General features: G+C 47.1%; 1 protein-coding gene across 1 annotated transcript; it reads right to left on the bottom strand.

Moving 5' to 3' along the window:
• Positions 1-247: 247 nt before the first annotated feature.
• Positions 248-27,929, bottom strand: POLD3 (DNA polymerase delta 3, accessory subunit). Its single transcript, XM_077926871.1, has 12 exons — positions 27,722-27,929; positions 24,697-24,752; positions 24,138-24,240; positions 21,104-21,143; positions 16,530-16,662; positions 15,027-15,294; positions 14,440-14,512; positions 12,970-13,120; positions 10,567-10,673; positions 5,802-5,890; positions 4,159-4,237; positions 248-2,491 (listed from the first exon to the last, which is right to left on the bottom strand). Exons 1-12 carry the CDS (start codon positions 27,779-27,781, stop codon positions 2,301-2,303), a joined length of 1,350 nt encoding a protein of 449 aa, XP_077782997.1. The 5' UTR covers positions 27,782-27,929; the 3' UTR covers positions 248-2,300.

The following is a 27,929-nucleotide window of genomic DNA, read 5'->3' as shown; positions in this document are numbered from 1 at the left end:
AAGGAAAGGGTCGACAGCAGACTCAGCAGCTCAAAAGCCCCTTCTGAAATCCCTGGCTGCCCTGCAATAGGTGAGGAATTCCAGCTGGCTTTTAAATTATATGTGTATTTGTACTTCTGAACATGATAGAGAGAGTTCTTGGACGACTTCATCCTTAAGTATTCGGTTGCATGGAAAAACCTTCAAAGCTCAATGAAAATGCTTCAGCCAAGCGGTAGTAGCACAAGTTCAGACACAAAAACATCTCTTCAGCAAGATTTTTTTATTTATTAAAAAAAAGATGTTTAGCAGAAGACCGCATCTTTATTTAACATTTTGCTTTTTTGCCCCAACATAAACATCTGAGCACACAAAGGAGGAAGGGGAAAGTGTTATTTTATTGGGAAAGAGTTAAAAAAAAAAAGATTGGCAAAAAATGGACTAAGGCTTTCCAGCAGAGGCCTCCTATTTCATATTAAAAAATAACCAACGCTAACCCAAGGATGTGAAGCCTTACTCAGCTGTTGGCCTGAACTCCTTAAGAGTAGTCTCACTCAACATTGTGCCCTCCATGTTTTGGGCTGTAACTCTCTCACCAGAACACCCCTGCTGCTTGTGTCTGGTGAGAGTTAATAGTCAAATTCATCTGGAGGGCACCAGGTTGGGGAAGGAATGGTCGTAGGCGAGGATGCTGCCAAACCCACCTTCCCAAGCGTAGGGGAAAGCTGGGATGAGGCGGCCAAGCAGGCTTGTCTGTCAGGAAGGCCAGCCTGCAGGCCTGGGCTAAGGACTGAATGCACTTCATTATAAAATCAGCAACTACAAGAACACCATGTTGAACGTGAAACCCCCAAGGACGCCAGCCAGAGGGGCAGGCCGGTTCGTGCATCTGCCACAGCCGTGAACGGATTCCGATTGTTCAAATAATGGATTTCAGAAACCAGACTAGTTTCAGTGGAGGCTTGGGGAGGTTGAGAAACCTCCACGGCTAAGCCTCAAAATAAAAATATTATTTCTGTAATAGGGGGTTTGAATAATGAACCCCTTTTGTTTTTCCTTCGGCCTGGGCACCATCTATAATAGGCAAATGACTTTTCTTTTCTTTTTAACGTCACCAGCAGCTCTACCTGCTACTCTATTTTGGTTGTGGTTTAGTGAGTGGCTGTGGAAGACCGCCCACTCCACCGCTAGACCTAAACCAAACCAGAATGGAGTTCTTGCCCTCTCTTAATGTTTCATTGAACGGATCTGTCCAAACTGCAGCATTGTGAGAAGAATGGCCGGTCTCCATCCCTGCTCCTTTCCTTTCATTCTAACTTTTAAAAAAAGAGTTGGATCTTCCGAAACGGGGTTGCTCGTCATTTGGTTCCTCATTAACAAATGGTTTCTCCATTAAAGTGTGGGGGGGGGACACACACCCTGCTTGGCAGTTGATCAAGGAAGCCAACCAGTCAGAGACCCCAACCCACCTTGTTTATGCTAAAACTGATGCAAACCCCATGCAAGGCAGCAGCTACAGGCGGTCTTTGGTTGGGCTCCCCTTCCGAATGACAGGAGGAAGACGAGAAGGGCAAAAGATTATTTGGGGAAAAGCTCCATACAAACAGATGGAGCGAAGAGGGCAGTCCGGGCTGGTTCCGAATTGTTTCTCATTTCCAGTGTTTATCATAACAGAGGCAGCCTGCGTCAAGATTCACGGCCAGAATACTCTTTTCGACATTTCTAAAGCTGCCATTGCTTCTCCCGCCTTTCACAGCGTTTGGTTGAGACAAGGAAAAAGACCCACCAACGTTCTTAAGCTATCGCTGCCCTTCCGCATAGCTACAAGAGCAGGCAACCGTGTGAAGGGCCCGCGAGATTTCCCTTCCAAATAGCTGCCTGGCCGCAGAGAAACCTTGAAGACTCCATCAAGCTCTCTGAAGGCACCACTGTGGAGAGGAAAGGGTTGGAGGTGGGACAGCGATAGCTGGTGGGGATACTGAGACGCGTCACATTTCGTTGACCTGAGCCAGTGGGAGAGGCCAGCCCACCTGCGGGGCTTGCCGCAGGACGGGGCGGCTAAAAGAAACAATTGGCCTTTACATATAGAGATATATATTTCAGAGGCCCGCACAAAGCAAATTAATTTGATTCTCAAACAGCGACTCTGTTGCCTCTAGTGGCTGCTTTCTAAGCAGCTTTGGCACCGAAAGGTTCCCACGTGTGGCGAGTCTCGTTTCCCGGTTCCGGAGAAAGCCCACTTACACGGTAAGTATTTGTGCCTCAAAAAGGGTGGCGGCCTCCTCTGACGCAGCTTCTGCAAACCAGGCAGTGGCTGGAGCTCATTTCTTCTGGAAGAAGCCCATGATGGAAGCCTGCTTGTTGGCCTTTGTGGCTCTCTTTGCGCCTCTCTTCTCCTCCTTGGGCTCTTTCTTGGCAGCCCCGGCAGGCGGCTTGCGAGCCGCAGAGGGCTTGGAGCGGAAGTCGCCTTCGCTGTCTGTGCAGGACTCGCTCTCATAAGCCTTTTCGGTCACTGGAAACAAAAGGGCGGCATGAACCGGTTGCACCACTGGAAAGTCCCTGATTCTTGCAGCCTCTGGGTTACCCAACAGTCTCTTAAAACGGCCCCAGATCAACCCCCCAATTCTGAAGGCCACCAAAGGAGGCAAGCATGGCACGGACTCCTGATTGCTGCCCAACCCAACTCCCATCTTGCCTTCACCGTTCTTCTCCTGGAGAACTATATTCCTGGGCCTGCTGGCCTTTCCTCACCCTTAGACCAGTGTTTCCCAACCTTGGGCCTCCAGCTGTTTTTGGACTACAACTCCCATCATCCCTAGCTAGCAAGACCAGGGATGATGGGAATTGTAGTTCAAAAACAGCTGGAGGCCCAAGGTTGGGAAACACTGCCTTAGACTGAATCCATATACAGTGGTACCTTGCGATGCGAACGGGATCTGTTCCGGAGCCCTGTTCGCATCCAGAAGGAAACAGAACTAGTGACGGCATACCTCTGCACACCGCTTTTTGCCACTTCTGCGCATGCGCGTTACATCATTTTGAGCATCTGTGCATGCGGCGAAACCAGGATGTAACGCGCTCCGTTACTTCTGGGTTGCCACGGAGCGCAACTCGAATGCGCTCAACGTGAAGCATATTCAACCCAAGGTATGACTGTAGTATGAAACCCCTGACGCAAGCCATAATAGCTTGGCTCGCAACAGGAACCCAAAGCTAAACATGGGAGGAGTGGGAAATCTCTCTGGATTGGACACCTAGAAATCCTCTACATACCTACGACCCAAATGCCCCTCATCCCAACCCCTGACAGATGTGCATATACAAATACAAACATTCTGGGAGTTCGGCAAAGGCAACATTCAGATCTCCGACTTGAATGTATGGCTAGGCCTCTTCTCCCACCCAAACAATTCTCACCACGATTCCGTTCCGTTCTTTCTTTGCTAGACCAGACCGTCTGCCAAGAACACACCAGAGGTGCGGGTAGCAATGAACTGGGCCGGATCTGGACTGCAAATCGGTAATGTCAGCATTCCAGAGAGGACTATTTATTCCAAGTGGTGAAGGAAAGCTTCCCACTCTTGACATGTTTAGAAAAGACTGAAGTTAAAGAGTAAAACCCACACTTTCTTTGGAAGGGGAGAGGGGGGTCCATCTTTGTTATTGCAAGCTCTGGATGCATCCTTTCGGAGAGGTGGGGGACGGGGGCGGGGGGGAGGTTGGCTGAGGATAGACAGAAAAGAAAGAGCCTGTTTCTTCGGAGGCGCCTGAAGTGGAGGCCAGAACACTTGGCCAAACTTGAAAAGTCAGATCCTTAATCCATTTCTAACTTGACAAAACCCAGGCTAGAGGTTTGCATGATGAATGCGCACCAAGGGTTTCTCATCAACACACGGACAGACTTCCCCACTTTCCTCCAGGCTCCCAAGGCCCCCACTTCCAACGGGTCTTGAGAAAGGGCTCCTACACAAAATGCCAGCGCGTCCCGAGCTTGGCAGGGTAACTTAGGATGCTACGCAAATTGCACCGCACCCGTTAATACAGAGCCCAAAGGGATTTGCCCTCCCGTATCCAACAGCAGCTCGCTGTTTTTGCTACTGTTTACGTTACTTAATCGGTCAGTTAAAACGAACACGGTTCATTGGCTAATCCCAGGACAGCCCCACAGCTAAGCCTCACCTATGCAGCCTTCCTCATCGACAAACGTTTTGGATTTCAGCACTCGCTTCCGCTTCCGTTTTTTCTCTCCTGCCGATGCCTAAAAAAGAGGACATTGCAGACTGTGAAGATGGTGTGCAGTGAACGTTGCGACAAACAGCATCTACTTTTTTGCCCCTTTCTAGTGGCTGCCACGGACCAGGGGAGGGGCTCAATGTGCTACCAATGGAAGAGGCCATTCCTCCGGTCGGAAAGCAGGGAAGATTTCAATGTTTTGCTGTGTTTGATGTTTTGATTTGTTGGAAGCCGCCCAGAGTGAATTGAGCAACGCAGTCCGAGGGGCAGCATATAATAAATTATTATTATTATCCTCATCATCAATCATTATTCTCACAATGGCTGCCCAGAGGCCTCTGGGAAACCCACGAGGAGGACCTGACTGCAACAGCACCCTCCCCACTTGTAATTCCCTCTGCCTCCAAAAGCGGAGAGGTGTATTTTACAAGTTGGATCTATGCATATTTACTCAGAAATAAGCACCCCTAAAAAGAAAAGAAAAAAAAAATCAGTTCAGCTTTTAAAATCAAAGTGCGTAGCTGGGGAAAGTTGGAAGTTGGGTGGCGTTTTATAACAACCAGAATACATCCAATTTCTTCATTCACCCCACTTTGAAGAGAGAAGTTTGGTGAATTGATTCTGAAGTGAAACCTTTTGGGCTTTTGGAGATGTTAACAGACTCCGACAATAACACAAATAGGTTTTGTCTCTTTGCCAAATTTTGGGTTTTCAGCCAAGCGTTAAGAGCAAAGTGGCATCTGCTTGTGATTGCATGACTGGGTCGGATCATCTCTAATGGAGGCTGTGGCCACGAAGAATTCACTTCTCACTAAGCCCATCGGTCACAAAGAAGGCAATGAAAGCAATTACAGCTGAACTGAGAATCACTCATCTTGCATTACATTCCCAATTCTGCCACTTTGGGCCAGTGATCTAGTATATGAGAAGCAACAGCTTGAGATACATTTATATAAATATTTTTAAGCAAGATTAAGAAGCAAATGAAGCTTCTACTGAGACCTTAGAAATATAGTTTAGACCCAGGTAAGACTTCCTCCTTAATTCCTTCTGCCTCCAACCCCACAAGAAGGGACGCGGGTGGCACTGTGGGTTAAACCTAGGACTTGCCAATCAGAAGCTTAAGAGCCTAGGACTTGCCAATCAGAAGGTCAGCGGTTCGAATCCCCGTGATGGGGTGAGCTCTCGTTGCTCGGTCCCTGCCCCTGCCAACCTAGCAGTTCAAAAGCACGTCAAAGTGAAGTAGATAAACAGGTACTGCTCCGGCGGGAAGGCAAACGGCGTTTCCATGCGGTGCTCTGGTTCGCCAGAAGCGGCTTAGTCATGCTGGCCACATGACCCGGAAGCTGTAGGCTGGCTCCCTCGGCCAGTAAAGCGAGATGAGCGCCGCAACCCCGGAGTCGGCCACAATACGACCTAACGATCAGGGGTCCCTTTACCTTTTTTTTTACCAACCCCACAAAAACTCTCCCCACTCCATAAAATTACGTAAGCCAAGCAAGCGAAGGACGTTTGTATAAAAGACAACCCCATGTTCAGAATGTGGGGTTTCCCACTGTCTGAAACATGCCTGCAAAACCAGTCTTTACCTCCATGGGCAGAGGATCCGGCTCTGGGTTCAGGTCTGGCTCAGGAGAAAGGTCTTTCACTTCAGGAGTTACAGGCGATTCCGGGACATCTGCAGGGGGAAAGAGGAGTTAAGTTGCAGTTTTGGAACCATGGCCCAATGAGAGATTGCAGCATCATTGTGTCATTCTATTCATTTATTTTCCTACCTTTGCATTTTGCCTTGCTTCCATCACAGAACCCAAGGAACGGTAGCAGCCTCGTGTGCCTCCACATGGCACACTGGATATTTATGACTGCTTGTCTAGTTCAAGCCAGGGCAAACCTGCCTCATTTCTAAATCAGCCACTGAAATGCGTATTTGAGGCCTGATCTTCATAAGGGCCCCTGATGACAGCTTGGAAAATGAAGCAGTGAGGCACCTTTCAAAAGCAAAAGTGTACACGCTCCATTTTGGTCAGCCAATATAGGCTCTTAAATGTGTTTGATTCTTTGGGCGAGAGGGTACAGAGACATGTGGTAGGATGGACTCAAAAGCAACTTTTCTAACAAACCCCCTTGGCAAAACTCACATTACAGCCCAACACTCCTGTAAATTCACACATTTAAGACGTTCTCTGCCACAAGCACCAATAAAAACTTATCCTTCAGTACTGAAAGCTCTGATTTGATATTTTGCAGGAGCTGCGTTATATGAGCTGGATCATAAGAAGACGAATTCCTAAAGGCTCCCAGATATACTCCGCTTTCCCTTGTGATATACTCACTACATCTCAGGCCTGCTGTGCCATTAGGTAAGTTCTTGGCAACTTGACTCTCTCACCAGTCCTTGCACCAGACCATTCTCAGTTTACCGGAATCCAAAACCTATCAAAAGTGTGCTCCTCTTGAACCATCCATGTTTAATGTACGAAAGAAGAAGAAGAAGAGTTTGGATTTGATATCCCGCCTTTCACTCCCTTTTAAGGAGTCTCAAAGCGGCTCACATTCTCCTTTCCCTTCCTCCCCCACAACAAACACTCTGTGAGGTGAGTGGGGCTGCGAGACTTCAAAGAAGTGTGACTGGCCCAAGGTCACCCAGCAGCTGCATGTGGAGGAGCGGAGACGTGAACCCGGTTCACCGGATTATGAGACTGCCGCTCTTAACCACTACACCACACTGGCTCTCAACTGGAAGCATCGACACTAGCTTTGGGAAAATGCATCTCTAATGGCTGGTAAAGGTAAAGGGTAAAGGGACCCCATACCATTAGGTCCAGTCGTGGCCGACTCTGGGGTTGCGGCGCTCATCTCGCTTTATTGGGCAAGGGAGCCGGTGTACAGCTTCCGGGTCATGTGGCCAGCATGACTAAGCCGCTTCTGGTGAACCAGAGCAGCGCACGGAAACGCCGTTTACTTTCCCGCCTGAGCGGTACCTATTTATCTACTTGCACTAGTGTGCTTTCGAACTGCTAGGTTGGCAGGAGCTGGGACCGACCAACGGGAGCTCACCCCGTTGTGGGGATTCAAACCGCCGACCTTCTGATCGGCTAGGCTCTGTGGTTTAACCCACAGCGCCATCCACGTCCCTTCTAATGGCTGGAGGTGGCTTTAAAAAACCCCTGATACAATCAAGCAGTCTAAAAACCACGTCAATACAGAGGTTACTAACCTCTCCTCAATTCCACAAGACGCTTTCAAAAATGTTTTGGTCCTCAGATCCTTTCCTGACTAAACCCTGGGCATTTCGCGTTGAGTACTCTGTGCTATTTGGGTTCAGCTACGGCAGCAAGTTACAACCTGTTGTTGTTCTGCCAAAGAGAATGGCGAAAGCCATTGATGATCACAAGGCAGATTTCATTTCAATGCTCCCCTGAGCTGACAGGAATGCGGAAACTGCGTTAGCAGCGGCACCTGTATCATTCAACCCCCCGCTGCGTCACCCTGACTAGTTGAAAGGTTGCAAGGAAGCCCTGCTGAGTTCAAGGAGAACAACTGCCATGGGGAGCCTCTCTCGGGGTAAGTAAGCAAGCAGAGAAGGGACTTGCCCTGCTAACCTGCTTGCTTAATAGAAACAACGGAAATGTTGGACAGAACACCTGCCAAGCTTCCCTTTCAATCCACTTTTGGCTGGCGGCAGCTCTGTGCTCATAACGTAGTTGTGACTTGTATTTTTTTGGACATGAAACCAGCCCAGCTTATTAGGTCAATACCAGGAATGCTGCATCTGGGCCAGGCATCAGGCCAAGCGACCTTTCGCAGGTTAAGCAGGGCTGAGATCTACTGGTGGACGGCTTCCAACCACGGAATAATGAATTGCGTTCTTCTGTTAGGGGAGGAGTGGAAACATGAGCAGCGACGTAGAGGCAGTGCATGGGGCATCGCACAAAAATACACACCTCAAGTCGCCCAGTCAGATCAAGCAGCGGCAGCAGCCAAGGTGTGCTGTCCTTGTATTGATGAGGACTGATGCAGCAACCAAAAGGTTCCTTTAAGGGCTTAAATCCCAAATTCTCGCAGTTATCCGATTGTGAGAATAAATGCAGTTGGGGTCGAGGTGAAAAATCCGGTTCACCCCTCCAGCAAGACCCTTTGTAACTTGCAAGGTGCTACTGAAAAAGTACAGCCTGTCCAGCAGGTGCTCATATACCTGAACTGGAAAAGGTGACAAGGTACCATTTGTACCTTGATGTTGGTACACGAATACTAAACGGCAGCAGCAAAGGTTATGATGACCATCTCCACCATGCAGCCTTTAAGGCAGAGGAACAGCTTTAACTGTGTATTCTTGGCCTTCCTGGGACAAACCAACACAGTATCTGGTTTTGTTTTCTTCTGTGATGCTGCTAATTACACTTTAACTGTGGACTCCCAAGTTCTTCTTCTGCCTGGCTTGCTGGATGCCTGTTGTGTTCAGAGCGCAGGTTCAGAATGAGGTTACAGGGAACCAGGCAGAGGGCCTTCTTGGTAGTGGCGCCTGCCCTGTGGAACGCCCTCCCAGCAGATGTCAAGGCAATAAACAACTATTTTACTTTTAAAAGACAACTGAAGGCGGCCCTGTTTAGGGAAGTTTTTAATGTCTGACGCTGTATTTTTTTAAATATTCGGTTGGATGCCGCCCAGAGTGGCTGGGGAAACCCAGCCAGATGGGCAGGCTATAAATAATAAATTATTATTAGTATTATTACTCCCGCTGCATCTGGTTCGCAACTTATGATATGGCGATTTATTACAGACAGCAGCCCAGTATCTGCCCAAATGGGAACACGGAAGTCCTTGCTACAGGTGAGCATCCTGGAGACGTATCCATTGTCTTGCCAGCTTGGCTTTCAGTGCCATCACTTAGACCATTTTAGAAACAATTTTGAATCCTACAACTCTCCACAAAACAAACCCCGGCTTATTCACTGAGACAAGGTAGCTGTGGTGAGTTACGAGAGCCTGGCTAGGTGCTGCTGCTCCCAGAAGACAGAACAAAAGCTTTGGGGAGACTCGTGGCAGCAGGCTCTTGCCAAGAAACAGAACTCAGCTCCAAGAGGGAGCCAACTAGTCTCACTCTGCAAGAAATGTCTTTTAAAAAATCTTACCTTTCTTTTAAAAAAATCGCCCAGAAAGCTGCTGGTCCAGAGGGCTGTGGATCTGCATTTGAAAGAGGGACTGCTGATACCTGCAGAGGGTGTCAGTATTTGGGGTGGGAGCTAGTGTGCTATGCTTGTCTTCCTGTCTCTCCTTACTTATGTTTAAATTACATCCTGCCTTTCATTTGGGACACTGTCTTCCATACACAGTTCCTGCTGCCCTTCGATTACTTATTATCAAGGTTATGCTAAAAAGAAAAAGATCAAAGTTTCTTGCAAAAGAAATGCCATGGTTTCCAAAGAGAAACTGAATTATGGGTATTTGTGTATCTTGCATGACAAAGGGTTGTCTCCAACATTAGTCATACTCAAGAGCAGATCCACTTATATTTGTGGTTACGACTTAAATCCATTCCTTTCAATAGGTCTAGTCAAGAGCAGAACTTAGTTGGTTACAACAGACTTCTCATTGCCACAACCTCTCTGTTGCCACTGTATCAGAGAGAGGGATCAGGCTTTGATTAACAAAGCAGATTTAATTTCTGTTAATTTCAGCAGAAATTAGAGAGCCAGTGTGGTGTAGTGGTTAAGAGCGGTAGTCTCGTAATCTGGTGAACTGGGTTCGCTTCCCCGCTCCTCCACATGCAGCTGCTGGGTGACCTTGGGCCAGTCACACTTCTTTGAAGTCTCTCAGCCCCACTCACCTCACAGAGTTGTGGGGAGGAAGGGAAAGGAGATTGTTAGCCGCTTTGAGACTCCTGAAGGGGAGTGAAAGGCGGGATATCAAACCCAAATCCAAATTAAGCCTGCTTTGTTAATCACATATCGTATATATTTGATTTTTATTTTCTGCGGCATCTTCTTTTCATGAGCTGCGTTTTATTGGAAGCTCTTTGTTTCATTTGAAACCAATATGATGGGGAAGAATTCTGCAACTCAAAAATAAATAAAACACCTGCAAAGAGGCGATCTCTTTTCAGCACAGAAGTCTGTATTTCCCTAGTGGTAAGACGAAGGGTCGTATGCCTGGGCAGAAAGAACAACCATTTATAGCAAAGACATAAGGAGAAAGAGAAGCCTCGTCGGACGGGACTTTGCACTTATCCAGGGCAGATGCTTAGCACTGCTGTACCCACTTACTTCCAAGAAGACCAGGATCTCCTAGAGATACTGGCTTCAATGTAACTGCGATCTCATCAAACCTCCACCCCCCCCCCCATCTTCCATTTACCCTCGTCTTCACTGTTGTCGGGTTGAGGCTGTTTGATCCGACGCCTCTTTCTCTTCAGGCTCTCAACCTCTTTCTCCTCCTCGTCTGACATCTCCAGCCTCTTTGTTCTGCAAACAAATAAGGCTCGTCACCTCAAATGTATTTGGGGGTGTGGAACAGGCAGAAAGAGAACAACTTCTCCAAACGCAAAACGCGCGACTGCTAATCTGGAGCAAAGAACAATAGCAGCAGGCTTTTCCTCTTCTACCACCTATAATTAAAGACGGCTGCATACGCTGAACTCTAAGAGGAAGAAGCGAGCTGAAAAGATGCTCCCAGGGTCATGTATGTTCTGCAATCAAAAACGAACAGAACGATCCGAGGTAGTGATTCTATCCGGAGGAAGACAAGTGCAAGCCAAACAGCAGTCCAGATATCAGGAACCACAATCACCTGTGTGCAGATATGTATGCCATGCCATTAACAGCGCTCAAGAAGCCTGAGTAAGAAGGGAAACACAGGAGCCGTTGGGCTAAGGGGGGGGCACTTGCTGGTTTCCTAGCAATTGGAAAAGGTAAAGGTAAAGGGACCCCTGACCATTAGGTCCAATCGTGACCGACTCTGGGGTTGTGGCGCTCATCTCACTTTACAGGCCGAGGGAACCGGCGTACAGCTTCTGGGTCATGTGGCCAGCATGACTAAGCCGCTTCTGGTGCAATGGAACATTGAAACCAGAGCAGTGCACTGAAAAGTTGTTTACCTTCCCGCCAGAGCGATACCTATTTATCTACTTGCACTTTTTGGCGTGCTTCCAAACTGCTAGGTTGGCAGGAGCTGGGACCTAGCAACGGGAGCTCACCCCGTCGCGGGAATTCAAACCGCCGACCTTCCGATCGGAAAGCCCAAGAGGCTCAGTGGTTTACACCTCAGTGTCACCATGGTAACTACCAGCCAGCACCCTCTGACTTGAGGCCAACAAAACAATGTGTTATTAAAAACAGCAACGACCACCAGCCCACCCAAGATCCCCCAAAACGAATCAACTTGTTCTGAACCCTTGAACAGGGCAGGATGTAAAAGTCAATGACACCTCAGATGCAAAATGCCACGTTACGAAAGCGACTGCAGAGCTGTGAAAGCTAATATCCCCCAGACCTGGGATCTCATCCTGCCTCAGGGGGTCTAAACAAGTTTGTCCCCAAAGCACAGTTTTTACAAGAAATCACGTCCCAAACGGCCAATCAATACTCTTTTAGTGGAGTCGCTATGAGGTAGTGTCTCAGATGTCTGGTGTGGCTTTGAAATACATTTTAGCATGATCATATTTTTACTAGTGGAAAAAAAATTAATTTAATGGCTTCTTTCAGCACTGATGGGAAGGTGCCAGCGAGCTAGCACTGGTGGCAGAGACAACTCTGGGCACTGCGGCCTCTGCTCTTCTGCCAAAGGGGCATCCTTTTCTCCAGGCCTCTGGGGCTAAAAACAAGGCAGCTAGTTAGAATCAGCTGACTGGCAAAAAGTCGAGCGGGGAGGGGGCCTCCACAACAGGAAACTGCCCACACCAGGCTGCAGACAAATGTTTGAGCTAAAATTAAAAGTAAGCACAGAAGGATTCCAATCCAGAATTCTGCTATTATATGATTCTGGTGAAGCAGCTATTCCTGTCATCCTGTGATAGATTTCTATTAGGCACCAAGCTAAAGTATACAAATGCAATATGGGGTGTGTGCATGCATGCATGCGTTTTTCTTGTCTTGCACTGTCTTTCAACAACCCATTCCTTTCTGCGCCCCGCCCCTTACAATGCTCCCCACCTGCACCTCAGTCCTTCCAGACACTCTATACACGTACAAATCTAGCGCTGAAGAGAAGTATCTGAGCTCCAGAAACTCACAGAAGCCTGCAATATTGGTAAAAAAAATTCTGGACACAAATTTAGGTTTAGCAGTCACAGAATATCTAGCAGCTTTTGCTCTGCTGCTCTCAAAATCAGAATCAGAGAAGTGACGACAATTGCAGCTAGTTTAAAGCTGAATCACTGGATTGTTTGTGCTATTTGTGTAATACTCAAATAATACTGCAATACTGCAATGTGTGTGCACATTTTACTTGAGTGGCTTTTAAAAGGAAAAATTAGGCTGGAAAACAGCAACAAGCCCCAGCTTTAATACTGACGTCATTTGCAACCCTGCCTCCAGTTTCTGAGCATTTAGAAGTGCAATCAGTCTGGAAGAAAGTCAATGGAGTTCAAGACTTCTTATGCAATTCAGTGCTTGACTCGGCCTTTTAAAAATCTGTGTGCCTCCTTCCTCCCCTTCCAGGCACTCCGTTACAGTACAATGAACTCCTGCAAATGAATGAGCCAAGCTGGCCATTTATACCCCCAAAGCCTTAGACAACCATAAACTTAAATGGGAGGGCTACCTTTTTTTGTCCTTCTGCTGTCCTCTTGCAGGGTCAGATTTCTTGCTGGGTTTCTCACGTTCTGGCGCACCCGGAAGCGATTTGGGTTCCACCGGGGACTTGGCTGCAGCTTTCTCTTCCTTTCGCTGTTCGGATTCAGGACTCGCTTTGCCTGCATTTGTCACAAGGGAAAGCAGGAAGGCTGCAGTTTACCAGTTTGTTCCCTATGGTAGGATCTGGCTACAAGAAGGGGCTCCGTTCTCAACAAAGGGTGGGGAAGGGATAGAAGTATGTGGCAAAACTACCAAAGAAAAACTGGACAGATGCTACTGGAGCAATGTAATAAATCACACACAAGACAGTATGCATACTCAGGCCTGGTCTGCATGTACAACAGGATTTTATTTTTTTTAAGCAGACTTATTTGTCGCTTTTTTCAACAGAATAATTCAAAGTGACTTACAACAAGAAATCAGTAACACACACATTGAAACCAGCATAAAACTGAAACAAGATAAAAATATAAAACGCATTCATATTTTTTAAAGGTAGGACTATAACATCCTGACATCACCTTGCCAACAAAGGTCCGTATAGTAAAAGCCATGGTTTTCCCAGTAGTGATGTATGGAAGTGAGAGCTGGACCATAAAGAAGGCTGATCGCCGAAGAATTGATGCTTTTGAATTATGGTGCTGGAGGAGACTCTTGAGAGTCCCATGGACTGCAAGAAGATCAAACCGATCCAATCTTAAGGAAATCAGCCCTGAGTGCTCACTGGAAGGACAGATCCTGAAGCTGTGGCTCCAAGACTTTGGCCACCTCATGAGAAGAGAAGACTCCCTGGAAAAGACTCTGATGCTGGGAAAGATGGAGGGCACAAGGAGAAGGGGATGCCAGAGGATAGTGTTCTTGAAGCTACCAGCATGAGTTTGACCAAACAGTGGGAGGCAGTGGAAGGTGCCTGGCGTGCTCTGGTCCAGGGGGTCACGAAGAGTCGGACACGACTAAATGACTAAACAACAACAATAACATCCTACCCACAGATAACTAAAAGCCACAGGCCTGGGGAAATTAAATCTTTTTGCCTGGTGCCTAAAGATAAGTAATGAAGGCACCAAGTGAGCCTCTGGGTAGAGCACTTAACAAGTGAGAAGCCAACACTGAAAAGGCCTCTTCTCGTGTTGCCACCCTCCAGACCTTCAGTGGAGGAGCCACAATATTGCAGCACCTGTGGCGTGGAAATCCCTGCCTATTAACATTATGCTGGCATCCTCAACGAGCCTGCTGAAAACGTTTTGTTTCAGCAAGCCTTTGTTACCTATATTTCCCCGCTGAACTCCTTAAGATTTGCAAATGAAGAGGCATGCTTAGGAACAAATTGCTAGTTTATCCTTTATCTAGCTATAATAAGCCCTTTGGAGCCAAGGATTTGAATGTAAATGCCATAAGCTGTATTTAGCCCTTGACAATAGGGCTCGACAATCCTTACCCAGAGCAGCTTTTCCAAAGAAGTTGTTCAGCAGATTTCCTTTAGCAGGTGCCTTGCTACTTGCTGTGGAGGCCTGGAAGCAATGAACATATTCAAAGCGAACTCTATTTGTTCTCCCTTTCATGCCTTTGTGTCCAAAATTGCACTTTACAGTGCAGCCCGGGGATTAAGTTGGGGGGGGGGGAGTGTAAAAAGGTAAAGGGACCCCTGACCATTAGGTCCAGTCACGGACAACTCTGGGGTTGCAGCGCTCATCTCGCTTTATTGGCCAAGGGAGCTTCCGGGTCATGTGGCCAGCAGGACTAAGCTGCTTCTGGCGAACCAAAGCAGCACATGGAAATGCCGTTTACCTTCCCCCCGGAGTGGTACCTATTTATCTACTTGCAATTTGACATGCTTTCAAACTGCTAGGTTGGCAGGAGCAGGGACCGAGCAACGGGAGCTCACCCCGTCGCGGGAATTCAAACCGCCGACCTTCTGATCGGCAAGTCCTAGGCTCTGTGGTGTAACCCAAAGTGCCACCCGCGTCCCGGGGGGGGGGGGGAAGGGTAGCTGATGACAAAGGGTGCCAAAGCCTGGAAACTTACATTTGGTGACTCTTTAGCTTCCACTTTGGTCTCTTTCGGGGTCTCCTGGGACTTGGTGGAAGACTTGGCTGCAAACATTCCCATAATGCCCTTGGGCTGCTGGGAGGTCTGCTTTGAAGAAGCGCTTGGGGCATGGCCGTTGACCACAGGAGTAGCGGCTTTATCCACGCCATGAGGTGGCTGGCGATCCACCTGGGCCGGGGTTTCGGCGCGAGACATTTCAGCGGCTGTCCTGGCAACTGCAGCAGCACAGTGAATAGCACTAAACCTGGGTAGCAGGAGGGGAAAAACTTCAGTTAGCGCGACTTGGGAGTTTTATCATCTGACGTCCATGCCAAACACTCTCAAAGAGCCTTGGGATAAAGGTGTTTCCTGAGAAAACAATTCCTGTTTCATTTCTCATGCATTCCTTAAACATGTGCGACAACAACATTATGTCATACTGACCAATAAGATGGGAGCAGACCAAGAAAGGTTTCTGCTCCTTTTTATACAAATGTCTTTTAAACTTGTCCTAAGAGTCACTTGCCCAAGCACAGCAGTGTGGACAGGAAGCAAGGGAATCTCTTTTCACTGAAGAGAACTGGCCAGAAGAACAAATATATTTTCATGCCAACTTGGGGGAAAGGCAGGATATAAATATATGAAATACTCCTTGCCTATTGAGATCAAGCAGGTGCCTTCACTGTATTCTTTTTGCACCTGCTAAAAACATTCCTGTTTAGACAAGCCTACTCAGCTGCTTAGAAAGTTGAGGTGATTTTAGCCTGTTTTATACTTTAGCTTTTGCATGTCTTAAAGCAGGGGTGTAAATTTTTCTTGATTTTACTGTTCATCTTTTGTAAACATCTTTGAGGTATTTTTTTACAATTAAGATACATTCAATTTTTTATGAATTAAATAAATAATAATCATTCAGACAATCCAAGTAAAGCAATACTTTACTTGGGCAGCCCAAATATAAGCCGCACCTTTAAAATTCAAGAGGGAAAAAAGAAAAAAAGGCAATAGCCGAATATAAGCCACTCCCTTAAAATTCCACAGGCACTCACACCCGTTCCGTTTTACCATCTGTCTGTTTCAGGAGCGATATTGTAAAAAAGCCCATTTTTGTAAGGTCGTGAATTTAAGCCGCACTTTAGCTTTTCACAGTCCGAGTTAGGGAAAAAAAGTGAAGCTTATATTCGGGCCAATACGGTAAATGAGAACATAGCAATTAAACTGGTACGGACTGTCAGAAAGGAAAAGTTTAGGACACTTTGCATGTTGCCAACTCTGAATTGAAACAGCAAGCAAAAGAAAAACCAGCACGGGGGGGGGGGGGGGGGGAGAGAAACAGCTCAAAACCTTTCCTAGCAGAGTGGGGGGAAAGGGGCACAATAAGGAACCCTCTGAGATGGGTTCTGGAGATCGCTTACAGCCTGATCACAATCTGCAATGATGGCAAGATAAAGGTGGGCTTATCTGGATGACCAGCAGATCAGTTACCAAGACAGAACTCACTTGCTGCAGTTCTGCAGGTTTGCTTTGATGACATCGTAGTCCGTGTTATAGAGCGGACTGCTGTCCTTGAGCATGGCTTTCTGGATGCTGTAGACGTGCACGCTGGCGATGGTGGACAGCTTTGACTTCATTGCTGAAAAGGAAGACGGGTCTGTGAAATGGAAAGGACCTTATAAAAAGCAACCATTTCTCAGTGGGGTGGTTCGCAACTCGACAAGCGATCTGGGAGTGCACTGGGCTGCTGGGAGGCCACACTTGTATGCTCAGGTGAAGCTTGTGCAAACTGGTGCCTCCATATACATGTGGCAATGGCAATATGTGTATGATCATGGCACAAAACTGGGGGAAATATTGGGAGGGGATACCGTATTTTTCGCACCATAGGACGCACTTTTTCCCTCCTAAAAAGCAAGGGAAAATGTGTGTGCGTCCTATGGAGCGAATGCAGGGGGGAGGCAGGCGGGAAAAGCCCTCAAGAGCCGCACACAAGCTTCGTGCGCTCTTGCGGGCTTTTCTCCAGGAGGGAGAAGGGACTGACTGGCTGTAGCAGTCCCTTCTCCCTCCTGGGGGAAAAGCCCCCAAGAGCGGCACCCTCTTTAAAGGCTGTGCGGCTCCTGCAGGCTTTTCTACGAGGTGGGGGAATCCCCCCACCTCCCAGAAAAGCCAGGAGAAGCCGCACCGCCCCTTTAAAGAGCGTGCGGCTTCTGCGGGAGGTGGGGGAAGCTGCAGCAGATTCCCTCCTCCCGGGCTCCCTTTGAGGCGGCAATGTGGGAGGGGAGCAGCTTACACTCGTGTAAGCAGCTCCTCTCCCACTTTCCTCCTTCAAAGCAACTACAGAGGAGGGAAGGAAGAGGACCATGGATCCTCCGCTGCTGGAGGCTTCAGCAGATTCCCCCCTCCGTGATTGCTTTGAAGCAGGAAAGTGGGAGGGGGGCAGCTTACACTCGTGTAAGCAACTCCTCTCCCACTTTCCTCCTTCAAAGCAACTACGGAGGAGGGAAGGAAGGGGACCATGGATCCTCCGCTGCTGGAGGCTTCAGCAGATTCCCCCCTCCGTGATTGCTTTGAAGCAGGAAAGTGGGAGGGGGGCAGCTTACACTCGTGTAAGCAGCTCCTCTCCCACTTTCCTGCTTCAAAGCAACTACGGAGGAGGGAAGGAAGGGGACCATGGATCCTCCGCTGCTGGAGGCTGCAGCGGATTCCTCCTCCGTGATTGCTTTGAAGCAGGAAAGTGGGAGGGGGGCAGCTTACACTCGTGTAAGCAGCTCCTCTCCCACTTTCCTGCTTCAAAGCAACTACGGAGGAGGGAAGGAAGGGGACCATGGATCCTCCGCTGCTGGAGGCTTCAGCGGATTCCCCCCCCCCCCCAGCTTAAGTGGGGTGGGGGAAGTGTGGCAGGTAGGGGGGTACCTACCTAGACAGTGAAGCCACATGTCTCTCCAATGAAAATTGGGAGTGGGCATTGTGTGAAGTGGCTGTGGATCCCCTGCCGCAGAACTGTAGGACTGTATAGAGTTGGGAGGGCCACCCGAGGGTCATCTAGCCCAGCCCCCTCACAATGTAGGAATCACATCTAAAGAACGCCAGGCAGATGGTCCCCCAACTGCTGCTTAAAAGCCTCCAGTGGTGGAGACCCCAAACACCTTCCGAGGTCATAGAATTGCAGGGTTGGAAGGGAACCCCAGGAGTCATCTAGTCCAGCCCCGGTGGACAGCAGGCGCAATCCATCCCATTGCGCAAGACTAAAGATGCTGCGCAAGGCTAAAGAAGAAGCCAAGGCAGCGAGCGGGATGGATTGCGCTTGCTGCCTTGTCTTTTTCTTTAGCTGCACTGGAGAGGTTTAGCTCCTGGCTGGAGAGGTTGCGCGGCTATGGACCCCGCGCGCTGTCTTGGCTTCTTTGCTCTTTGGGGCTGGGGGGGGGGGAACCCGGGCTTCCCCCGCAGCCCCGAGAAGCTCTGGGAGAAGTGGATAGGCTGCGTGCAGCCTGTCCGTTGCTCTTTGGGGCTGGGGGGGGGGAATAATATTTTTTTCCTTGATTTCCCCCTCTAAAAACTAGGTGCGTCCTGTGGTCCGGTGCGTCCAATAGAGCGAAAAATACGGTAACTCTTAAAATCGAGAATGGACACCCAACAAACGAACTGATCCCAGGACACCTTAGAAGACTCTCTTGAGAAGCCTGCATTGCTCCTTGCCAGTTTCACTCAGTACCTAAAGCGACTATTCTGAAACTATCATGCTCTTGGCAGCTGAACGTTTGGCTGTCAAGAGACTCACAATGTAAGACTGTCTACCATACAGCTGAATTATGGCTACAAAAGCATTTGTAGTCAAAATGTCTAGCCCACACGCCTCTCCCCTGAGAAGCAGAAACATTAGACCTGCGATAACAATCTGAGGGCTTGCAGCCCAAGCGCTTCTGCCAAGGCTGTATCAGATCACACGAAGCAGAGTTTGGTCGAAACAGAAGTTTGGAGGAATGTCTGCCTCACCTCTACAGTAGCTGGCTGTAATCTCAGATGCTTTCGCTTCTGCATCACACTTCCCCCCCAACCCCATGCGGACAACTGGCTGAGGTTGCACAATTTTTGAAGCACAGACTTGCATCCAGAAGCACATTGATTCTGGCCAGAATTGTTGCCTGGGATGAGATCTTTATCTCTGGTGTCGCGCTGGATCTCAGAGGCTGTCTAAGTGCTTCTGGAGCAGAGTGCAAGACTGGGAACAGATCAACTTTTCCAAGCTCAGGACGAGGGCTGGGACTAGTACGCATTGCACCACGCTTCTGAAGCTCTAACTGCCTGTGTTTGGAGATGGGGCAGGATTCTCCCCGCAATCACGCTGTGCTTCAGAAGTGCTTCATGTGCCTGCAAAGGACAGCACAGCACAACGCAGCCAAGCCTGGCTCTCCACCCAGGCCTGGGTCTGGTGCTTGTCATAGTCCTCAAAGCAGGGAGGGATATTGTCCTGACCGCAAGTGAAAATAGCATGTGCTCAAACCAGGAAGAGGAGACTTCCAAGGAGAGTGCTTCAGGACAACTCATTCAGGGAACACCTGATCATCTGTCTCCTCGTTTGACCTCAGGGACTGCAGCAACTGGAGCACCAAAATTGTTGGGCAGTTGTTTGAGATTCTGGTCCTTGAATACTGTTTGCGTTGCTTGAGCAGGGAAAGGGGAGCCCGTCAAGAGGGAAAGGCAGGAGGGGACAGGAAGCATGACAACTCCCCCTGAGAAAGGTCAGACAACACAGAGGTTTAACTGGATGAAAGGAAAAGTAGAACAGGGTAGGGGAAAGTTGACACGTAGGCAATGTCCCCTTAAGAATGAAAAAGGACTGAGCATTCAGAAATTAGAGTTTAAACCAGGTATGTGGATTGTTAACATTCAGACTAAGTTCTATTCTGCATTGAAGGGGTTTGTGCTCTTTTAAGTTATTTCCCTCAAGTCTTTGGGATACAGTAGTTTATGGTTCACGGGATGCAAGTGGTGCTGTGGGTTAAACCACAGAGCCTAGGACTTGCCGATCAGAAGGTCAGCGGTTCAAATCCCCGCAACGGGTGAGCTCCCATTGCTCGGTCCCTGCTCCTGCCAACCTAGCAGTTTGAAAGCACGTCAAAGTGCAAGTAGATAAATAGGTACCACTCCGGCGGGAAGGTAAACGGCATTTTGGTGCGCTGCTCTGGTTCGCCAAAAGCGGCTTAGTCATGCTGGCCACATGACCCGGAAGCTGGACGCCGGCTCCCTCAGCCAATAAAGCGAGATGAGCGCCGCAACCCCAGAATCGTCCACAACTGGACCTAGTGGCCAGGGGTCCCTTTACCTTTAGTTAATGGTTAAGTATATAAGGCAAGACATGCTGAGCCTCTCCAGAGGTAAGCTTCATCCCACCTCTTTATTATAATTTACTTCCAACAGGTACAAGCTCCCTTAACCCTCTCACATTTCAGCCAACCAATCTCCACGCCAAGAGCAATCAGAGGGCCAGTGGGGGAAGGTGGCTATTTGCATTATTTTCTGGTCCACTCCCTCACCTGCATGCAAACTGCCTTAGACAGAGTAGGAACACTGGTCCCCCTGGCTCAGTATTTTCTATACTGGCTGGCAGAGACTCTCCAGGTTTCCAGACAGCGATCTAAAAACCAGCCCTATCTGGAGGTGCCTGGGGACTGCCCTACAACTAGGCTACAGTTCTTCCCCCAGATACAAAGTGCATAAATACAAAGCTAGATATGGGAGTATGCTGCTTCAGACACCTTTCCAAAGGTATGTGAAGTCCTGTGTAGCTTTGTCTATTTTCTCTTCATCACTCTCACACCATAGCTGCATTAAGTATTCCAAACCAATGTTAAATGCTGTGTTTTCCGTTCCTCACTCTAGAGGCATTACGACGACACAGAGGTGAGTTAGCAACAAATGTGGGAACATCCTTAGAACATAGCATGGAAGCAAGGTGTTCCAGACAAACTAGCAACACTACCCAAACTCATAAATTTGCAAACGGAAAAAAGTGATGTTAGGATTATTTACAAAGACAGAGCAAGCTTCTTTGGAATCACAGCTCTCAATGGACCTACCTTCTAGCTTTTCTTCTTTCACTACTGCAACCTTGTGGCACTGTAAAGAAATGGCAACTTGTTAAAGAAGCAAAATATAAAATAATATAATTGGAAGGGGCCACAAGGGCCATCCAGTCCAACCCCCTGTAATGCGGGAATATTTCACCCAGCGTGGGGTTGAAACTCATGACCCTGAGATCTTTGTTCTAGCTAGTAAAGCAATACAGTGGTGCCCCGCAAGACGAATGCCTCGCAAGACGGAAAACCCGCTAGACGAAAGGGTTTTCCGTTTTTGAGTTGCTTCGCAAGACGATTTTCCCTATGGGCTTGCTTCGCAAGACGAAATGTTTGCTAGTCTTGCGATTTTTTTTCCGCCCCCCCCCTTTTTCTAAGCCGCCAATAGCCTTTTAGCAGCTAATCCGCTAAGCCTTTAATAGCCGCTAAGCCGCTAAACCGCTAATAGCGCTAATCCGCTAATGGGCTTGCTTCGCAAGATGAAAAAAATGCTAGACGAAGAGAATCGCGGAACGGATTCTTTTCGTCTTGCGAGGCACCACTGTATTCTGATCCTTACCATGTTTAACCTGCAACAAAATCTTTTAGATCTCAGCAAAACTCACTTTTAAGAAAGCAACTTAGGACTGCAGCCTCATTCTTGTCCCCCAACTTCTAGCTTAAGTATTTCAAAAGGACTTGTGTGAATTTCTCTTGTTGTATGAATAATAAACTCTGGTTTCCCTTGCCCAGCATTGTAGTACTAGGCAGTGATCCTACTGGGGGTGGGGCTGCCCTCTCATAGAGCATGCCAGACCAAATATCCAAAAAGCTTTCAGCAAAATAATATGTATTATTATTATTATTATTAACTATCCACCATTCACCCTATGGTCCCAGGGTGGGTTACAACATACTGCAAAATGTATTGTACGAAACAATTGAAATTATCAGTTATAAATCATCACAGACAACAGTATCAGCTCAACACCTCCCACAACCTTGAAAAGCCTTTATTTCAAACACCCAATGCTCAGGAATGTCCCTTTCGCAGCACATTAGTGCCCTCTGCTGGACCAAGCTCATTACTACAAGAGAGTTGCTATTTCATTTATTTCTTCCTTCAGTTAACAACTCATGAGGAGGGCAGCCGAGTAAGCATGCCGGATCTGGCCCCTGGCCCCAGTGCCCATTTTCATCACCTTCTGCTCATTCATTGTCCAGGATTCCAAAATGTGTGGAAAGCCTTCGGATACAAGACTCATTGCTGGAAGGCAATGAAAACAGACACACACAGAGGACACGCTCTTGCCTGCTGCCCTCTCACAAATAATAAATCATCTGATTGCATGAAGTCTAAAGAGGGCTACTATGCTGCTCCAGAGGAGAGGACCTGAACCAATGGCTTCAAGTGACAAGGAAGAAGATTTCGACTAAACATCAGGAAGAACTTTCTGACAATAAGAACAGATTCCCACAAGAGATGGACTCTCCTTCCTTGGAGGTTTTTAAGCAGAGGTTGGTCATCTGTCATAGATGCTTTAGCTGAGATTCCTGCACCAGAAGGGGTTGGACAAGATGACTTCTGGGGTTATGATGGACATGTATTTAGGAGGGGACTGAAACCGGGGAAGGGGAAAAAAGAAAAGATTTTTATAAATGTTTATGACTTTTGGGTTCAGGTAGTATGATCTATATCTAATTAAGAGTGGGAAATCTGTGGAAGAGAATTTGGGTCTACCTTAGGAAAGAACTTAATTGTTATAAGAGAGGCTGATAATGGAATTTGGCTAACCAAGAAGAGTTTAGTTAAAAAATAATACTATATGGTAAGGATGAGAGATAAGAACTTGCTGACTGAATTATGGGAACTGGGATGTAGGAAGGGGGGTGGGGGAAGTCAAGGAACAAGGTTAAGAAAGCATGGATCTGAAATTATACATGTTTTTGTCTTTGTCCTTTTTTTGTGTGTGATGTCTTTAAAAAATGTGAAAACCCAACAAAAATTTATATATATATATAAAAAAAGATGACTTCTGGGGTCCCTTCCAACTCTACAAGTCTATGATTCTATTATCACCATGGACCTCAGATGCTGTAGAGTAAGAGCAGCCAGTGGGGTGCCCTCCCACGTTGTGGACTACAACTCTCATCAGCCCCTGCCAGCACAGCCAATGGTGAGGGACGATGGGAGTTGTAGTCCAGCATCATCTGGAGCAGGCATAGGCAAACTCAACCCTCCAGCTGTTTTAAGACTACAATTCCCATCATTCCTGACCACTGGTCCTGTTAGATAGAGATGATGGGAGTTGTAGTCCCAAAAACAGCTGGAGGGCCGAGTTTGGAGGTGCCTGATCTGGAGGGCACTGTGTTGGTTACCCCTGCTGTAGAGACATGACAGCGTTTGTACTTTTTCTGCAAGGAACACTGCTCTAGAATGTACGGGAAAGTAGCACACCCAACACACTGAACGAAGTTGGTTGGAAATGCAAATATTTTTAGTCACTTTGGTTTCAACCCAAACACTTAATGCTTCAAAAAGACAGTTTCAATAACTGTTACTGACTACAGAAGCACTGTCCGCTTTCTTTAGCCCGTTGTCTTAACAATGGAGTGTGCCTCTGAGGGTGAGGTCAAACCGCTGCATTAGCAGCACTGAGGTGACCTCCTCGTCCTTGTCACTGAGGTGACACGCCTGGGCTGTGTGTATGGCAAGACACACACACCCTCATTGATGGGGTCCTAAGAAAAGAAGAGCAATCCGTTTGGCACCAGCTTGGCTGCAGGAGTTTTGGGAAGGAGGTGCACAAGCTGCACTACAGATTTGTGTAGGGTTTGTTCCTTAGCCTTTTCTTCTCCCAAAGATATCCCAGAAGGCGGTGGATGTTTAGGATCAGAGTCTTCCTTCTCCTGATTGGGCTACCTTCCCAGGTTGACAAGCCCCATCTGCTCTCTTTCCCTTTATAATCCCACTGAACTCCTTTGCCCATACGTTATGGGCAACAACCCCCGAGGTGTAAGGCATTTGTACTTGTAATGGAAGAAGCTGTGCACTCACTGTGTGTCCATTCTGAACGAGGTTTCCAGCCACTAAATAGGTGACATGCAACTGGGCTCCCGAATTCTCCTTCCGCTTTCTTTCCACATAGTCATACAACATCCTGCGCAAATGGGGGGGGGAGAGAGAGAGACACTAAAATGAAGATAAATCCCTTAAGTTCCTTGATAAAGTTATTATTAGTGAAGGCAGTCCGCTTCCAATAAAGAATTATTCTACTCAATCTTTTTTTTAAAAAATCCCACCGAGAATTATTTAGCCTTAAGAGGAGAACTGAAGCTACAGTTGAGAAGACTTGCTCCTCTTTTTATCAATACAGTGGTACCTCTGGTTGCGAAAGGGATCCGTTCCAGAGCCCCGTTCGCAACATGAGCAGAATGCAACCCACGTCTGCGCGTGGCGATTCGCCGCTTCTGTACATGCGCGTGACGTCATTTTGAGCGTCTGCGCATGCGGTGAAACCCGGAAGTAACCCTTTCCGGTACTTCCAGGTTGGAACCTGAAAATATTTAACCTGAAGCAAACATAACAAGAGGTATGACTGTATATCAATACTTACTGCTTGGCTTGGTTGACGTGAACACCTAGTGTATAGCTCAGCCATTTGTATGTTACCTGCAATGGAGAACAATCCAATTTCAACATGCAACAAGTGCCAGCAGCCCCCCAAAAACTGCCGACCATCGTTACTGCAATCGCCCATAGATAGCCAAGCCCATCATTTCTGCGCCAGTTTTCTTTTAACCCACTGCCATTGGGTTCAAGGTAGGATATAGCTGCAATAAACAACCTTCTCTGCAGCTGATCTGAGACTCTAGGACTCCCTCCCTGATGGAGATGGATTAGCTCTGCCTGGCAGGTGAGAAGACTTGCTTGTCCCAACAGACTTTTGGGAATGGACTGCTTTTAAAGAAAGGGCAATTGCCACACTGTTTTCCTTGTAATTATTTGCATGTTTTTGCCACACACACAAGATATATATTCTATTAATGTTCAATTGGGTTTTTGTAATTAACACCCCCCCCCCATGTTTTCAAGCTGTTACTTTTATCTGTAAGCCACCTTGATTCCTTGTCGGGGGGGGGGCAGGCAGGCTACAAATAAATACACAACAATATATTTAAATACATTTAGATATAAATATAAATATATTTATATAACTAACTCAGTCAGTCAGTAGAGCATGCAGGGCTGGATTTAGGTTTGATGAGGCCCTAAGCTGCTGAGGGTAATGGGGCCATTTATATGTCCAGCTGTTCTTTGTCAACAACAAATGGTCGCTGTTTTTGTGTGTTGAATATATGCTATATGGTAATTTACGGACCTAATAGGTATCTAAAGCCATTTGCACATAACAAATAGGAGCCTACACAACACAAAACACTGTTGCTGTATGTAGGTTTTATTTTATTTGTTTTTTATCTTATATTTTGGAAATATACAGCCAGTTTTTCCCTCTTTAATTTTTTTGGGGGTCCCCAATAGAGTGGGGCCCTGGGCTATAGCTTGTTTAGCTTATATGTAAATCTGGCACTCATGCTAGACGAGACTCATAATCGCAAGGTCGTGGGTTCGAGCGCCACGCTGGGCAAAAGATTCCTGTATTTTATTTATTTTATTTTTGAACTTTCTATACCGCTTCATATTTTAAAGAAAAACCTCAAAGCAGTTTACAGCATATTAAATCCATAAAACACAGATAAAACAATCTGAAGTAAGCAGGGTATACAGTCAAAGCAACATAACAGAAAACTAAGATATTATCCTAAAGATTTCAAAAGAAAACACTAGAAAGGAGGTCAACTACAGTGGTACCTTGGGTTACACACGCTTCAGGTTACATACGCTTCAGGTTACAGACTCCGCTAACCCAGAAACAGTACTTCAGTTTAAGAACTTTGCTTCAGGATGAGAACAGATATCGTGCTCTGGAGGTGCAGCGGCAGCAGGAGGCCCCATTAGCTAAAGTGGTGCTTCAGGTTAAGAACAGTTTCAGGTTAAGTACGGACCTCCGGAACGAATTAAGTACTTAACCCGAGGTACCGCTGTACAGAATACATATTTAACATAGTAGGGCTGGTGAGTGTGGGCCCTACCCCCTAGGGGCTGGACTAGATGACCCTCGGGGTCCCTTCAAAGTCTATGATTATTCTGTGAGTTCGTATGAATATGATGAATATGATGTATAGATGGCAAATTACACCAGTGAAATTAGCTAAAATGTATAAGACAAATAATAAATGTTGGAAATGTAAAGAAAAAGAAGGAACATTTTATCATATGTGGTGGGAATGTAAAAAAGTAAAGAACTTCTGGGAAATGATATATAATGAGATGAAAAAGATGTTGAAATTTACATTTTTTTTAAAACCAGAAGCATTTTTACTTGGTATTATAGGTCAGGACATTAATAGGCAAGATGTTAAATTGTTTTTATATGCAACAACTGCGGCAAGAGTATTGTTAGCCCAGAAATGGAAGCAAGAAGAAATTCTGACGAAAGAAGAATGGCAGATGAAATTAATGGATAAGAATTAGACAAAATTAATAAGAATTAGACAAAATGACAGGAAGGATTCGAAACCTGCGGGACCAGAGATTTACAGAAGATTGGAAGAAGTATATGAACTATTTGAAGAGCAACTGTAATCAACAAATTATGCTAGTAGGACTACAAGAAGTTTTGTAGGGAGAAATATACAAAGTGTTACAAAGCAGAAAAAGATAGAGATATTGGTCATGAGTTTGAAATGTACAGTGGTACCTCGGGTTAAGTACTTAATTGGTTCCGGAGGTCCGTTCTTAACCTGAAGCACCACTTTAGCTAATGGGGCCTCCTGCTGCCGCCGCGCCACTGGAGCACGATTTCTGTTCTCATCCTGAAGCAAAGTTCTTAACCTGAAGCACTATTTCTGGGTTAGCGGAGTCTGTAACCTGAAGCGTATGTAACCCGAGGTACCACTGTAATATGGAAGAGAAGAGATGCATACTGAGAGATTAGATTGGAAAATTTTCAGACAGGATTGATGGAAGTCAAAAATTTGAATAAGATGTACAGTGGTACCTCAGGTTAAGTACTTAATTCGTTTCGGAGGTCTGTACTTAACCTGAAACTGTTCTTAACCTGAAGCACCACTTTAGCTAACGGGGCCTCCTGCTGCTGCTGAAGCACGATTTCTGTTCTCATCCTGAAGCAAAGTTCTTAACCTGAAGCACTATTTCTGGGTTAGCGGAGTCTGTAACCTGAAGTGTATGTAACCTGAAGCGTATGTAACCCGAGGTACCACTGTAATATTGAAGATAAGAAATGCATACTGAGAGATTAGATTGGAATGTTTTCAGACAGGATTGATGGAAGTCAAAAAATTTGAATAAGATGTAAAAGTATGTTGAATTACTGTTGAAAATGATATGTTTAAAAAAATAATAATTACATATAAAAATAATAAAAAATATTCTGTGAGTTCGGGCCTCCCCCCGCTCCGCCCAATCCCCCCTCCCCCCCAACAGCCCCCTCCCCTCCCCCTCCGAAGCACCTGCGAGACCCCCCCCCCGCTTCCGCACCCCTCCCCACCCCCACTCACGACTCTGTTCTGGTCCGTGACGAACTCGTCGATGTTCTCCAGGTACAGCTCGTCCTCCATGGCCGGCCGGGTCGGCAGCGCCAACTTAGGCCCCACTCGCCCACTTCCCCCTCACAGGCGCCGAGCGGAGGCGAAGGAAACCGCCACTGCCACTGCCGCCGCCGCCATGGCAACCTGAGGCCTCCCTCGAAAGAGCGCGCTACGGCGG

The sequence above is a fragment of the Podarcis muralis genome, chromosome 4 (genome assembly GCF_964188315.1).
Source record: "Podarcis muralis chromosome 4, rPodMur119.hap1.1, whole genome shotgun sequence".
NCBI lineage: Eukaryota > Metazoa > Chordata > Lepidosauria > Squamata > Lacertidae > Podarcis > Podarcis muralis.
This window is presented reverse-complemented; position numbering and strand designations above follow the sequence as displayed.